Below are 16748 nucleotides of genomic sequence, written 5' to 3' on the forward strand. Positions count from 1 at the left end.
TGTGCTTTTTTACCTTTAAGGACGATTGGGTCATATATGACCCATAGTTTTCCAGAACTTCTAGGGATGGGAAAATTTCTTTTTTAACCGTAAAACTCTTATTTAGGCTAAAATATCAAGGGAAACTTGATTTCGTTGAATTTTGCTCAGTGGAAAGCTTCTCGTCCTTAAAGGATTAAATTGAAAAAATCGAAAAGGGGGCGCTGTCATGTTTTTTGGTCAAATTTTTCCAGGATGAAAATTAAACCAATGATAAGAATTGATAAATAGAACCATTTTGAGTATTCCGCGAGTTTCATTGAGAAATTCACACAAAACCAAGGATTGAATTCGGTCAGGAGTCAGGACCCGTGAAGTGCTTTGGGTGAATCTCTAAACCTTTTGGGATCTTCTGGAAGGTTGCAAATTAAAATTCAAAGACAAAATTCTCATTTTTAAGGGTTTCAAGACATTTAATTGCTCTTCGATTCTATACTTTGGGACGCTCTCTCAGCTCTCCTCTTCTCCTTCTCAGCTTCCCAATCCTGCGGATGCGACATCTTCATGTGCCGGAAGTAATTGGCATTGCTGTTGAACTGTTTGGGACAGAATAAACACTGGTAGAGGACCTGACCCGTGTGCGAAGCCATGTGCTCCTTGAGTGACACTCTCGTCTTGAAGACTCTCTCGCAGAGATTGCACGGGAAGAACTTCTTGCGATCCCTGTGATTGTACTTGACGTGTTCGTGCAGGGCTTGTCGATTGGGCGCTACTCGCTGGCAGATCGGGCATTCCAGTGATCCGGAAGTATTGTGACGGTATCTGTGCCTCTGCATGGCAATGCGATGCTTGAACATCTTCCCGCAGATGTTACAGGGCACGCGAATCCGGGTTATGTCAGTGTGCTCAGCCATGTGTTTGTCAAAGATGTTCTTGGAGCGAAAAACTTTGGCGCATATCTCGCAGACGGAAACACAGGCATTCTCATGGACACGTCGAACATGCTGCACCAGAATGGTCTTGAGGGCAAAAGTCTGGCCACAGGTCTCGCAGACATGGGACTTCTCTTCTGGCGCCATGTGACTGATCATGTGGGCTGTTAGGGCTGAGGAAATGGCAAAGCTCTGTGGACATTTGTCGCAGTGGAACTTTCGCTGTTCCGGCGGAGTGTGCTGCAGTCTCTTGTGAACCTGGAGACCTCCCTGCGTCTTGTAGTACTTCTGACAGATTGGGCATTGGTGCTTTGTTGGATTGATATGATCATTCATGTGCTCGTACAGCTTCATTGGTCTATTGAGCTTCTTCCCGCAACAAACCACATATCCTCGGCATTTATGAGCCGCCCGGAAGTGTGCCTGGACATCGGTGAATTTCGGGAAATGCAGCTGACACAGAACACATTCCATCTTGAAGAAAGTATGAATCTCTGCATCAACTTTCTCATCTCTCAGTCTCCTTTCCTCCTTCTTCTGCCGAATCGCCTCTTCAGACTCCTTCTCAGCTTCCGATGGCTTCTCCTTATCATCTGTCTGTCCATCTTCATCCTCAGATTCCGGAGGAGGGACTTTGCGCTTCCTTCCTCGCTTCTGGAGAACCTTTTTTGGACGTCCTCGTTTCCTGGGTTCTTCAGAAGCCTGCTGAGTACTTTCTTCTTTGATCTGTACATTCACCAGAGAAGCACAGTCACTGGCCATATCACTCTCTTCCTCCTTTATGCTATCATCCCCAGCTTCAACTTTAACCTCATCCTGAAATTCCGGGTAAGCAACTGGAGAAGTCGTCCTGCTCAGTATCTTCTCCAGCAACTGATACTCCCCAAAAACTTCCACCAGGCGCATTTCATTGTCTTTCGCTCTGGTTTGGAGTGTCTGGAAGTCAAAGACCTTGTCTACACAGCCCGTGCAGATGCTCTTGGGCCAGTTGTCCAGGGGAGATATTGAAATTCCCAGGAGACTCCGCAGGACATCAGCAATCTCCGGACGATCATGATTTTCCCCAAAAACCTCGTAATAATTCGAATTCTGAACGAGACACAATCGGCAAATGATACTTGAGGATGTAAATTCTTCCTTGATGGCTAAACAGTCCATTCCGGATGCTCCTAATTGCACAAAAATCCACAAAAAAAAGCAGGAAAATTCTGTTTTCCTGTCAGTCACCCCTCAAAATGTAAACATCACCAATGCGACTACAGCGCTCTTGTGGACAAAAGCAGTAAACTTAACTGACAGCATTTAATAACCGCGTGCGACGCGTTACGCGTTCCGCGCAAAATGTAAACAAAAGCGAAAGTTTTGGTGATCCTTCCTGAAAGCTCGAAGTGAACGGACATCAAAAATTTTAAGGTGAGAAAACATTCACCAAAACAATGGAATTAAAGTTTAATATAATGAAAGCCATAACTAAAAATAATTAAATTAATATGATCAATAACGCTAATTCAAAAAGATAAATCTTTTTACAAAAATTAAACGATAATTGAGACTTTGATGGCGTTATGCCCAACAAAAATTAAAAAAAAAACAGTGATTTCGGTTAAAATTAAATAAAAAATAAACAAACTGATCATGTTGGAGGACGGAAACTGCAAAATCTTACAATATTAGCGGTGAAAACTCAAGGATGTGTAAGATAAAGTCTGATAAAAAAAAAAAAACGGGGTTACCTTAGACATGTGCCAAGGAGAAAATCTACGCGTCAGATGGCGGATAAAATCACCATCTCTTCTACACAGTTAGAAGATGATTGATTTTCTTGCTACCACAGCCAACAAATGACGAATGACAACACTTCTCAATCAACGAAAAATTCACAAATTGAGCTCCTGGAGGATGAGATTCACTACAATAATGGACCGTTCTTCATTATCATGAAAAATGAAGACATAAGCTTCACCGAACAGCTAAGATTAATCAGGGTTGGTTTGGTAAACCCAAGGTCGAAAAAATTCATCAAACTGGAGAATCACAGTAAGTGAAGCTGAAAGACGCTGCTTATAAACAATATATTACATTAAATCACGAGTACTTTCAAATTTTGACTAAATAAAATACAAACAAAAATATTGTATTAAAAAGTAATTTTAAATTTAGAGCCTTGAGAAAATCTAGATTTAACTTAATTTTTAGACATCTTTATTATGTTTTTATTTCAATTAGAAATTTTGAAACGGTAAAAAATACTCCCTCCGTTCCGAAATAAGTTGTACTTTTGACGAAAAATTAGGGATTAAAACATTCAAAATTATTGCAAAGCCTACTTCAAGTTCAGATCTAAATCTAATTTGCATTTTTTAATCAGAGTTGGGTCACATTAAGAATCTCACGTACAACATGCTGATCTAGACTTAGCCCTGGATTTTGTTTTAGCGATTTGGAAATTCGTCCAATTTATCCAGATTATCACTTCGCAAATAATAAAGACACTGGGAAGATTACCAAGTGTATTTTACTAGAGTCAAAGAGCCAGAATAATATGCTTTCATCTTTAATCTTTCTGAAAAATCTCTTCAGCACGTCTCCTCTCGAGATCAGCCTTATATTCAACTGGATGATGAGTTCTCCGGTGATGGAAGTAGTTCCCATTGCTGTTGAACTCTTTGGGGCAGTAGGGACATTTGTAGAGGGTTTGACCAGTGTGCGAAGCCATGTGCTCCTTCAGGGACCTTCTCATCTTGAACACTCGCTCACAGAGATTGCACTGGAATGTTTTCCTCTCCCTGTGATTGTACTTGATGTGCTCATGCAGGGCCTGGCGATTGGACGCAACATGTTGACATATTGAACACTCCAAGGATCCTGAAGTATTGTGGCGCCGTCTGTGCTTCTGCATAGCCTGGACATACTTGAACATCTTTCCGCAAACTGTGCACGGAACCACAGGCTTCAGTTGATTATTGTGCTCAGCCATGTGTTTTTCGAACAGGTACTTGCTGCGGTAGACTTTGGCACAGATCTCGCAGACGGAATCACAGGCATTCTCATGGAATCGACGAATGTGATGAGCCAGTATGTGGCGCAGAGCAAAGGCCTGACCACATGTACTGCAAACGTGCTTTTTATCTTCCGGAGCAATGTGGGCAATCATGTGGCGCTTTAGAGCACATGACATTGCAAAACGCTGTGGACATTTATCACAGGCAAATTCCCGCTGATCTTGCGGAGTGTGCTGGAGGATCTTATGGGCAGTCAAGGTATTTGTGCTTTTGTAATACTTCAGACAAATGGAACATTGATATTTTGTTGGATTTCTATGTTGTTTCATATGAAGATCCATCTTCATTGGTGAATTCAGCTTCTTCCCGCAACACACAACATACCCCCGACATTTATGGACTATCCGGAAGTGTTTCTGAAGATCTGGGAATCGTGGAAAGACCTTTCCTTCGCACAGGACACATTCCATTTTGAAGAATGTATGAATATCTGCATCTCTTTTTTCATCCTTTGGCTTCTTTTCGGGTTTTATTTCGGAAATTTTATCTGTTTTTGCTACTCTACGACTTCTACTTGGTTTTTGGGATGTCTGGGATTCTATTTTATTTTCCAATTGGGATTTCTTTGGGGGCAATCGCTTCCTACGAACACTTAAGGGTAAGTCATCCTCCTCTTTGACATCGGTTCCTGAGGCAAAGCTATTGTGTGTGGCTGTATCCCAATCATCTTCCTCTTCATTTTTAATACCTTCCTTGAGTTCTGTGGAAACAAACACCGGAGATCTTCTATCTGGTGGCATTTCCTCCTTAACTTGATACTCCCCAAAAACTTCCACCAGGCGCATTTCATTGTCTTTCGCTCTGGTTTGGAGTGTCTGGAAGTCAAAGACCTTGTCCACACAGCCCGTGCAGATGCTCTTGGGCCAGTTGTCCAGGGGAGATATTGAAATTCCCAGGAGACTCCGCAGGATATCAGCAATCTCCGGACGATCATGATTTTCCCCAAAAACCTCGTAATAATTCGAATTCTGAACGAGACACAATCGGCAAATGATACTTGAGGATGTAAATTCTTCCTTGATGGCTAAAAAGTCCATTCCGGATGCTCCTAATTGCACGGAAAAGCCCAAAGGAACTGATATTTTTGTTTTGCCACCTCAACTCAAAATGTAAACTGTAAACATTCCCTTTATTGCTAGCAGCGCCACAATCGTCTGAGTAGTCAGTAGATGAAAGTTTTGACATCACCCTCTGGGATTTTTGGTAAATATTGCACAATATTCTGCGAACACTTCGATCCTCAGGTGAATTTTTGCGTTTTTTTCTCTTTAGTTTTTAACCATTTGTTAAATATTTATTTTGTGTTTGAAGATGTGGATCATCTCAAGAAAATTAAAGGTCTTGTAATTTTTTCAGGTTCGTGATGATGTTCGCGGCGGTACCTGTGTCTTCTTCCGGAGGTTCCGGGGCGAAAAATGAGGCTCCTAAAACGGACAAACTCTCCTCACCTTTGATTTGCAAACCTTCAGAACTTCCTCTCTATGAATCCCTTCACGATAAAGTCAAGTATGATGAGGATAAATTCAGTAAGAAATCCTTTGATTGAAATACATTCTGATTTCAGGAAGGATTGCGGTTGCAAGCATGCAGAGTCATCCTCAGGCTCCTACAAGTCTGAGATAGAAGGTGCCATCAGGGTGGTTCGACAGGAGATTGGGGAAGCTGCGAAGATGGTCAGTAGCAACAGGAAGCAATTGACTGATGCATATGATAAGGCCAAAGATCAAACTATCTGTAAGTTTGCTCTGCTCTAATCTGAATAAAACAAATTATTCATGTCCTGCTACTCTTTCCAGTCATCAGGAATTACTTGAATGAAGAGCAGAATACTATCCCAAGGATTGGTGCTGTGGCAATTGGTGGTCTTACCGGTTTTATCTTTGGACTTCGTGGAGGACTCATCCGGAGACTGTTTTATGGTTCTTTGGGAGCTGGAGCCATTGCAGCTGTTTGCTATCCAAAAGAAGCAGAGAAACTCTCCCATGAAGGATTAGGTGAGCTCAAGAGGTATTCAACAATTGCCATTAACTTTGCATATGGCGTAAAACCGGGAGATGAACAAATCAATCTGCCGAAGATCCCAACAAGTCTCGATGAAGTGAAGGAGAGCCTTTCAGGACTGGCCAGCTCGACTAAGAAGGCTGTGTTCCCGGAAAAATAATCCAAATGGACAGTCCAGGGGTAGAATTGTACATTGTAGTCAATAAATTGATTGATAAATGATGCAATTCTGCATGATTTTACTTTCAACGTTTTAGGTGTGATTCCTTCTAATCACACCTATTGTAATCCTCGGATTTTCTAAAAGTGCTCCGATCGAGCTGAAATTTACAGGGTATATGTTTTGAACATCCCTGATGCCGAAAATCCTGAGATAAAATCCAGGACTAAGCCTAAATCAGCATGTACGTGAGATTCTTAATGTGACCTAACTCTGATTAAAAAATGCAAATTCGATTTGGATCTGAAGTTGAAGTAAGCTTTGCAATAATTTTGAATGTTTTGAGCCAAATTTTGTACTTGAACTAAAATATCTAGGATTCAAATGAACGAGAGAAACCTGAGATAGGGTAAAATTAGGTAATTTGGAACCATTTACAATTCGGGACATCTGAAATTTTCTCACTGTTATAGAGATTCAAAAGGAAGAAATCTGTTCTTTTTCTTCTTCAGCTCCTTAACAGTTTAAAATCCGAGCCAAAAAATCACGTAAAATACCAAACTGGCATAAAATGCCAGTGCAGATATTCTCCACAAAAAAGAAATTTTTCAATAGTTTTTCGTTCCGTAAGACTTCTACTGCAGTTTCCTGGCATTTTCCCGTTTTCTTGTCATTTTTATATCAATTTTTTGAGAATTGACAAAAATGCCAAAGTGAATTTTTACAGATTTTCTTAGCAAAAAGCCAATATCTATTGAATTTCCTTTTTTCTAAGCAATTTGGCAAGGATTTTAGGACTCCTATCAATATATTTTCCTGTAAAATTTTCAAATTCTCCTATAGGGGAGACTGGGGCAAACTTGTCAATTTGAAAATTCGGTATCTTCCAAGAAAAAAGAGACCGAGGCTTCAAATTTTTATCATAGATTACCTTCATGAACCTCAATAAACGTCAAAGGTTTTAAGAAAACTTTGTCTTCTAAAATTGTCAGTGTTTCGGCTCCAATCCAAACAGCTGAAAAGCCAAAGCTAGAGGAAGAGAATAATCCGAATCTCGTCAGATTAATCCCTTGCTCTGGTGAGAACTTTCTGGAGAATTCTTCCACTGTTTTGGACTGACTCTCGGCTGTTTTCACGGCCTCTAATAACGGCTCTTTCGAGCCACCGAGCTTAAGGCAGTAATGCCCCCTTGTGTAGGCTACCCCCGGGGGTGCCTCGAGAGAGTTTAACCAAGGTTAGAAATAAATTTCCAACCTTGCAGTCCGGCAAATGAATGCCTTCTGGGAAAAATTCCTCCAGAAGTATTCTCAAATCCTGCCCTAGGTATTAAAGCTTCTTGAAGAGAAGCCGCTGTTTCCTGGCAGTAGGGAGCCAATTGGCCGCTGGTAATCCTTAGGCAATAGGATGCCGCTGGTCTTTGGGCTAAAAGGAAGATGCGATTTCTCTGGAACAAGCACTCTCGTGCTGCTGGAAGTGAAACTCAGGAATCTCTATCGCAATCTGATTTACTTAACAAAAATTAACCCTATTTATACAAAAACATTTTTACCCCACTTAATTACTAAGGTGAACTCCGTGTACCCATAATGCGTCATTGCAAAATTGCACATTCTTTATTTTGCTGACGAAAAAATGTTGATCAAGAAGTGAATGAACGGGTGTCACTAGCACTAAGCATAGTGACCTAATTTCAATAAGAATTCGACAATTTTCAATCTCTAATATCATAGAAACTACTTGTTAGAATGGTAGCAAATTGATACCAGATAGAGTTAAGGATATAGAAAATAGGATGGTAAAAGTTTAGGATCGTTTAGCATCCTAGTTTCTTCAATATTTGCCGTTGAAGTGAGGCTTGTTTTGTATACTTCGTAAAATGACTCGATTTAACATTTAACCAAAATTAAAATCCGTATATTAGTTAAACTATTCGTCTCTAATTGAAATGACAGGACATTCCTAGTAGTAAAAGTATCTAAAAATAGTGTAATAGTCCTTAAATCCTTTAAGGATAAGTCATTGACTTAAAAAGTAGGGGTAACGAAAACCCTTGTAAAGTCTTGGTGAAGCCAAAACTTTCCAACTTTTGTGTTGAATTATTCGTATCCTTTTTAGGATGTGAGGACATTTGATGAATATCTTGGCAATTTAACTATTCAAAAGTAGTTCGATATGAATTAAAACCCATTAATATCCTTCAAAGATTAAAAAATCCTTATTTGAAAATTATTTGTATGAACGTGCATGTCCATCTTGAACAGTCAGAAAAAATGAATTTTGTTTTTGGAACACTCGTGTCCTATTTGTCTTTACTTTAAATAATTGATTGACAATAAATGACTCTTCTGTACAAATAAAATTGATATTAATTTCTAAGTATGAAATAAGAGATTAAACATTTTTATTTCTATTAGAAATATTTTTAATTCAGTATTTAAAATTAATTAACGTGCTTCTATAATGCAAATTATGCCAGAAAAAACGCGTCCCAAACATCCCCTTTTGCGTCCCATACTGCCCCACATCGGGGAGGTTTGGGACAAAGCGTCAAGTTAAATGTTTCATCTTCTCCAAGAAAACTCAGTTGTTTTCCAAGTTCTATCGAGTATTTTTTTATGAAGTCAATAGCTATGAGTATCCTATAGACCGCATGAAATTGTAATACAGTATAGTCTCGCTATAGTCCATATTTGGTTCCAGATTTGACACTTGGGTCGTACATAGTCCATGTCATTTTTTAAAATAATCAACGACTTTTAGTATTGAAATTGCTCGGTGGCTTCCACTTTCTTTGCGATTGTGGTACTTGTCCTTGCTCTCTTCATTATGGATCACAATTATCACAACTACTCAATAAAGTTTACCAAAAATATTAAAATAATTATGACAACATTGCATGTCGCGTACTAAAAAACATAACCTCAGTGATTTGAAATCAACGGTCGATAAATTATGACTATAGAGCGATATGGCCTATAAGGGGACTCTACTGTACATTATCGTGATTTTTTGGAGTACTGTCTCAAAGTCAAAACATGAAAAAGTGTTCCAAACCTCCCCGGTCTCCCCTACTTAAAAATAAGTTAACTAATTGTAATCAAGAAGTCGGGTAATATATTTTAACAAAGTTTGAGCCCGATCGTAGGGCAAGAGATTTTGTTATGATTACTATAGCAGGTGAGCCATTGTTAAGAATCTCAGAATCTCACTTGATATTGATGTTCAAATATTTTCAAGAAAATAAATTAAAAATAATGGATTTTATATACATTTTTTTATTAAATATTTAATTTTTAATGAATGCAAGAGAGTTTGGTGAACGATGATTCTGTGAATCTCAATACAAATAGGGACATTTCAGCCGGCCCTTTCAGCTCGTTTCTTCTCCTTTTCTGCTTCCCATTCCAGGGGATGATTCATTTTATTGTGCCGGAAGTAATTGGCATTGCTGTTGAACTGTTTGGGACAGAATAAACACTGGTAGAGGACCTGACCCGTGTGCGAAGCCATGTGCTCCTTGAGTGACAGGGCTGTCTTGAAGGATCTCTCGCAGAGTGTGCATTTATGAACTCTGAGGGCTTTGTGCTTGTACTTGATGTGTTCCGTGAGAGCTGGTCTATTTGGGGCCACTCGTTGGCAAATTGGACATTCCAGAGGTCCGGAAGTGTTATGACGCTGCATATGCTTTCGCATGGCAATGCGATGCTTAAACATCTTCCCACAAACTGTGCACGGAACTCGAGGTTCTCGTTGACTTGTATGCTCAGCCACATGTTGTTTGAACAGATTCTTGCACCTGAAGATCTTTGCACAGACTTCACACACGGAAACGCAGGAATTCTCATGGACACGACGCACATGCTGCACGAGAATTGATGCTAGTGCAAATGCTCTGCCGCATGTCTGACAAATATGCTTCTTGTCCTTTGGCGCCATGTGAGTGATCATGTGGGCCTTCAGGCGGGACATTTGGACAAAACTCTGTGGACACTGATCACATCTGAACTCTCGCAATTCTGGTGGAGTATGCCTGAGTTTCTTGTGCACTTGCAGTCCGTATTGCGTCTTGTAGTGCTTCAGGCAAACTGTACACTTATGCGTCGTCGGATTTATGTGATCATTCATATGCTCATAGAGCTTCATTGGTCGATTGAGTTTTTTCCGGCAACAAACCACATATCCCCGGCACTTATGAACCGCCCGGAAGTGCACCTGGACATCGCTGAAACGTGGAAATTTGACCTGACACAGATCACACTCCATTTTGAAAAATGCATGGATTTCTGCGTCGATTTTTTCATCTCTCAGACGTTTTTCCTCCTTCTTCTGCTGACTCAATTCCTCAAATTCCCCTACGGTAATTCCTTCAGCTGGACTATCTTCATCATCTTCCTGTGGCTCAGGCTCAGGCACTTTTCGTTTCCGACCTCTCTTTTTGGTGATCTTCTTCCTCAGGGTGCGCCCTATTCGTTTCCTGGACTCTTCTGGAGCAGACTCAGTCTCTTCCTTAATATCCATCTCTCCCAGGGATCCACAATCACTAACACCATCACTGTCTTCTGCCTTTATCACCTCCCCGTCAGCCTCAATCTTCACGTCATTCTGCAAATCTTCCTTCTCGGAAGTCTGTTGCTTTTCCTGAAGCTGATACTCCCCAAAAACCTCCACCAATCGAGCCTCATTGTCTTTCGCCCTATTGAGTAGGGTTTGAAAATCATTAATTATATCAATGCAGTTTGTACAGATGCTCTTGGGCCAGTTATCCAGGGGAGATATTGAAATTCCCAGGAGACTCCTCAGGACATCAGCAATTTCCGGACTATCATTATTCTCTCCAAAAACCTCATAATACGTTGAGTTTTGAACGAGACACAATCGGCAGATGATACTCGAAGATGTAAATTCTTCCTTGATGTCCAAACATTCCATTTCTACACCCTGGAGACTACTCAAAATCCCTTTTAGAAAAACTACGGAATTTAATGTTTTGCTGTCAGCAGTATTTCAAAATGTAAACATCACTCAAGTGACCACAGCGCCGCGGTGGTGGATAGCAAGAAACTAAACTGACAGCATTCCCGGCTGACCAGGTGTTAACAGTTGGCAAACAGCTGGCTAACAACTCTGTTAACAACTCTGCTACCCGGCTAGGAATTTCTAACAACCAACAGCGAAAAGTAACAGAATGTTAACAGCCACTGTTACCAATTTCATGCAAATGGAAAGTAGGTGACGGTTGGCATGAAATTCATGCCAGTGCTGTTAGGTTTTTCAGGTATTTTTTAGCGCTCCAAGCGGTCGATCGCAAATATTTTGCTTTTGACATTTGACTGATGCGGTGATTGTGAAACTTGTGAAAAAGTGTAAAACTTGTGTCCAGATCTTAATTTTCTGGAAAATAAATAATGAGGTGAGTACCCAAGAAATAGGTAATTGTGTTAGAAAACTAGGAAAAGTGTAAGGTTACATTGAAGTACACTTTTATTTGCTGAAAATGAGGAAACTTCTAAGAGTCATTTGACTGCCAAAATCCTGGCCAGATGGTCTAGAGAACAGGTGTTATGTCTTATTTATACACCTCAGAATTACACCTGGACCAGTTTGTCTGGGAAATTTGGACTGAAACCTCAGAAAATTGGGGAAAATCTGTGAACTTCCGCGGGTCAAAGTCTTCCTTTTGTTTTTGACAAATTCCTGGACAAAAGATCACCGGGAGTGGATTTTGAACTGAATCATCCCTATCTTCTCTCTCTCTCTTCTTTTTATGTTTTGGCTGTCAGACTCAATCAGGTCCATATAGCCATTTCGCTCACTCTTATTTACATACGAGTTCCATCTGTTTTTCTTTTTTTTCCCATATGTTTGTTCCTCTCATCTCTCCTTATCATTTTTTTTTCTTTTTTGCTCCATCACAAATCCTTTTTTTTGCTCCCTTATCTTTTATCATACTTCCTTCTTGATATTTTTGCGTTCAGTTTGTAGCTTTCAAGGACGGTGAAAAACTGTTTTCCAATTATTCACCGGACGCGCTTCGATCAAGGATCGAACCGAGGGCCTCTGCGTCACAAAGCCAACACTTTGCCTATTGAGCTACCGATACCCCTATCCCTATCTTCAATACTTCCTACTCTTCCACTAACATTTGTCAGGAAAATTTGGACTGAAATCTCAAAATAATTGAGAAAATCCATCGAATCCCGGAAACGCAAAATTTCTTTCTTGTTTTTGACAATTTCTTGGTCAGAACACCACCGGGAGTGGATATTTGTCTTAATTATCCCTGTCTACAATAGCTCCTCATCATTCAGTAACGTCCGTCCGGGAAATTTGGACTGAAACCTCATAAAATTGGAGGAAATCTGTGAACTTGGTCGCGTTAAAGTCTTCCTTGTGTTTTTGATAAATTCCAGGTCAGAAGATCACCGGGAATGGATTTTGAACTGAATCATTCCTGTCTTCAAAACTTCCTACTCTTCCAGTAACGTTTGTCAGGAAAATTTGGACTGAAATCCCAAAAAAATTGAGAAAATCCGTCGAATCCCTGTGATACAAAATTTCTTTCCTGTTTTTGACAATTTCTTGGTCCGAACACCACCGGGAGTGGACATTAGTCTCAATTATCCGTGTCTGCACTAGCTCCTTCTCATTCAGTAACGATTGTCTGGAAAATTTGGACTGAAATCTCATAAAATGGAGGAAAATCTTTGAACTTCCATCATTCAAAGTTTTACTCTTGCTTTTGATAAATTCTTGGTCACAACACCACCGGGAGTGGATATTAGTCTCAATTATCCTTGTCTACAATAATTCTTCCTCATTCAGTAGCGTTTGTCCAGGAAATTTATGTATTACAAATTTTACAGAGGTGAAAGAATCTTTAGAGTTTCACGAATTAGAACTTTTTGTTTGTTGTTTATCAATATGATCAAAAGAGTATTATACGGGCTTCAGACCTGAGGTTTAGTCACATGGCTTAACTTATTTAATTCTTTATCAGTCCAATATTTTTGGAAAATTTGAATTAAGATTGAATTATTATTGGTAAATGGTCTATAAGGTCTATAAAATTTTGAAAAACCAATAAAATTGGTTGTTGTTTGGATTTTTTAGGCCTTCGGGTACTGGGCTAAACATCTAGTCACATCTTGCTTTGTTGCAATATTCTTTTTATTTTATTTGTAACAGATATGGCATTCAAAAAGATCCAGAATCCACGGAACCTTCAAGAATTCGAGAACAACTTACAATCACAATTTTGGAAAGGCGAATTTGTAAGCATGCTTTTTATTTTTATTTTTTTTTCATTTTCATCAGTAAAATATGAAAATTTTCTCTTAATATTAAAACTTCTCATCTTTATTTTCTTTCAAATATAACTTTTAAAAAGTAAATCGAGTAAATGAGAGTCAATTTCATTTAATTTTTAAACATTTGCTTTTAAATCGGCAGGCGGAGATTTCACGCAATCCTACAAGGATCTTATGTCTGTGATAGCCTAATGCTGCAGTATAACCTGGGAATTATGGAAAAAAGGATTCATCCAAACGCGAATTTGTGCAATATATGGAAAGGTGAGTAATTTCAAACTAATCTTGGTTCCTAATTTAAAACTTAAAAAAATATGTATTTTAGCTGCGAGCGGACTTCAAAAAGTAGGATTTAAAAGAGGAGGTCTTTGGAGTTTACAGCTGCCCATAATAGTCAATACGCAAAGCGTCAAAGAATAAGATCCGGTTCTCCCGTGAAAACCAACTGCCAGATTCAACAGTCAAATTGAAATATCAATTTCATAAAATTAATAACGCTAAAAAAGTTTTCGAGAATACCTAAAGTAATTTTTTTTATTTTCCTGTTTATAAGATTTGTAATTCTTGAGGATAATTAATGTTTTCCTTTTTTTGTTCATAAGCTTTTCAATTCACAAAGTCCATAAATTTACGTAATTGTTGACGTTAAACTATTTTTTTAAATTTTCAAGTCAATTCTCGAAGTTTTCCTATTTTTCTATTGATAAGTTTTTCAATTTATAAACTTCATAAATTTATGAAATTTTTGACTTCACCTAATTTTTAAAAAATGTCCAAATTAGTTTTCGAAGTCATTTTTTTCATATTTTTTTATTTATAAATTTTACAATTTATAAAATTCATAAATTTATGAAGTTGTTGACGTTAAACTATTTTTTAAAAAATGTTCAAGTTAATTGTCGAAGTTATTTTTTTTTCTTCGATTTTTTCTTATTATTGATGTTAAAATGTTCAAAGAAATTTAATATACCTTAATAAATAATTTTTTTTAATAATAAATTCACGCTTTTTTATTTTAAAATAAAAAAAAAACAACCAATAAAAAATATATAAAAATTAACAGAATGGTAACAACGCTGTTAGAATTCTGTTAGATAGTTCATCTATCATCCGCCACGAGCTCTGCTCCTATGACATTTTCATGTTAAAGTTGGTGATGTTTGTTCGGCAAATTAACAGCTCTGTTACTATTTCTGTTAACAACTAGCAGCTAGTTGTTAACACTGTGTTGGCCGGGTAGGCAATTCACGAAATTAACCAGTCAAAATTTTGACTGGTTTACTGCATGTTTTCTGTGAAGCGAATTTCGCCAACCCGGTAAAAGGTGCGTCTCTTCGCTAAAAATGGAGGGTGTACAATATAGGGCGTTTCAACTTGGAAAAATTTTTTTTGGCACTATTCTGAGGGTGCTCTACATGATGAGACAAGAAAGTTTTTCTTCTACGACCATATGATCAGACGCTGTTTAGAGGTGGCTGAACGACCCTCTCTGTAGAACAAAGTTCTGATTTTACCGGATTTTACACTACAGAGAGGGTCGTTCAGCCACCTCTAAACAGCGTCTGATCATATGGTCGTAGAAGAAAAACTTTCTTGTCTCATCATATACAGCACCCTGAGAATAGTGCCAAAAAAAATTTTCCTAGTTGAAACGCCCTAGTGTACAAGGTTTTGGGTGTTGCACCTGTTGGAATGTCTGGGTGTACCCAGACAATTTCACCTGCCAGCTCGAGACCGGAGGGTACGATTTTTTTTACCAAAATCTCACGAAAAAGTTATTTATTTGCATTATTTCATTTAAGTAAAGATACCCAGACACAACAATAATAATAAAATATTGTATTTTAAAATTTTATAAACGTTAAATACTTCATGCGTTCTGAAAAATAGATTCTGGGAAAGTTCAGTGATTAAAGGAATTACAGTAGACTCTCCCAAATTCGGGCATATGGGACCGAAATGTCAGCCGAATTAGACAGAAATTCGGGCGACAAACTTTTTGAAATGCAACGATTTTTTATTCATGTGCATTTAGATATTGAGTTTACACACTCATATATATATAACGTAAATTGCATGAAAATCCCTCAATAATGCAAAATCACATCAAAACTAAGACAAACCATGCCAAATTTGAGCATATTTGATTCATTTGATGATTATAATCAAACTTGAAAAATGACAACAAACTTTTTTCAAATGTAACCGCTGGCCGAATTAAAAATTAGCCCGATCTTAAAAGAGCCGAATTTACGAGAGTCTACTGTATTCATAGCTCTCACTCTCATTGATGAACTTCCATACCGATTTTCCTCTTCCGGCCAGAGATTTCCGCCCAAAAATAGAAAATTCCCCACAAATTATGCAAGTGCGCGACCTCTCAGATTTTAACCCTTTAAGGACGATTGGAACACCGGTGTCCCATAATGAAAATAATTTTTCCTGACTACCTAAAGTTATTTTTTCTTATGTCTGTACATAATTGTAAAGTAGAAGGTTGAAGGAATCTAGAATATTTTTTGCAAGTATCTAGCTATTTGCTATGTAGTAAATATTTAAGCTAAAAAATAGCGAATTTTTAAATTCTCAAATTCGTAATTGATTTATTTCATTTTTTATACTTCCTATTTTTTTAAGCAAAACCCTTTTGGAAATAAAAACTACAATACTCATACGTAATATTTTTCATTAAAGCGAAAAATATAATTTATTGGTATTGTCAGAAAAATTGCTTAAATTTTTTTTGCTATTTTTGTCCCTATCATTCATAGAAGCACAAAATACACCTAATCAGACTCTATTGGACTTTCCAAGGTTAGATGTAAGATTTATCATTGATTGTGTTTCTCAGTTTAATTTTTATAGTTGATTTTCAGTCCGTAAAAAGTGTCTCGTCGTTAAAGGGTTAACGTGTTTTTCACGTCCTGCTTCCTGAAATTGGCCAGAACCCATTGCCAGAGCCCTCACTGAAGTACCTTCTACCCAAATTTCCACTTCCGGTCAGAGATTTCCGCCCCGAAAATAGAAAATTTCCCAGAAATTCTGTAGTAGGCGAGCTCGTCGATCTTAACATATTTTTCGCATTTTGCTCGCCAAAATTCGGCGCAAATCATTTGGGTTTCCCATCCATGGTCTTCACTGATATACTCTTTTCACGACCTTCCACTTCCGGCCAAAAATTCCTGCCCCAAAAACGAGAAAATTGTCAAGAATTTATGCAAGTGTCCACACTCCGGAAGTTGCACATTTTTTCCCATCACGCTGGCCAGAAATCGATCAGAATCACCTGCATGTCTATCTACAACCT

General features: G+C 38.3%; 3 protein-coding genes across 3 annotated transcripts; 1 reads left to right on the forward strand and 2 right to left on the reverse strand.

The window, feature by feature from the left end:
• Positions 1-431: 431 nt before the first annotated feature.
• On the reverse strand, positions 432-5111 carry LOC129800949 (zinc finger protein 43-like). The gene is made up of 2 exons (XM_055845694.1): positions 3480-5111; positions 432-2140 (listed from the first exon to the last, which is right to left on the reverse strand). Exons 1-2 carry the CDS (start codon positions 5008-5010, stop codon positions 453-455), a joined length of 3219 nt encoding a protein of 1072 aa, XP_055701669.1. The 5' UTR covers positions 5011-5111; the 3' UTR covers positions 432-452.
• Positions 5112-5155: 44 nt separating this feature from the next.
• Positions 5156-6201, forward strand: LOC129804149 (MICOS complex subunit MIC27-like; the record flags this gene model as incomplete). The annotated part of the gene is made up of 4 exons (XM_055851232.1): positions 5156-5217; positions 5330-5479; positions 5538-5707; positions 5770-6201. Coding segments are annotated over 4 exons (747 nt in total), but the record flags the coding sequence as incomplete, so codon positions are not given.
• A 3192-nt stretch (positions 6202-9393) lies between these two features.
• On the reverse strand, positions 9394-11169 carry LOC129804102 (zinc finger protein OZF-like). Its single transcript, XM_055851174.1, has one exon. The coding sequence runs from the start codon at positions 11061-11063 to the stop codon at positions 9492-9494; it is 1572 nt and encodes a 523-aa protein (XP_055707149.1). The 5' UTR covers positions 11064-11169; the 3' UTR covers positions 9394-9491.
• Positions 11170-16748: the final 5579 nt, after the last annotated feature.

This window comes from Phlebotomus papatasi, chromosome 2 (genome assembly GCF_024763615.1).
Source record: "Phlebotomus papatasi isolate M1 chromosome 2, Ppap_2.1, whole genome shotgun sequence".
NCBI lineage: Eukaryota > Metazoa > Arthropoda > Insecta > Diptera > Psychodidae > Phlebotomus > Phlebotomus papatasi.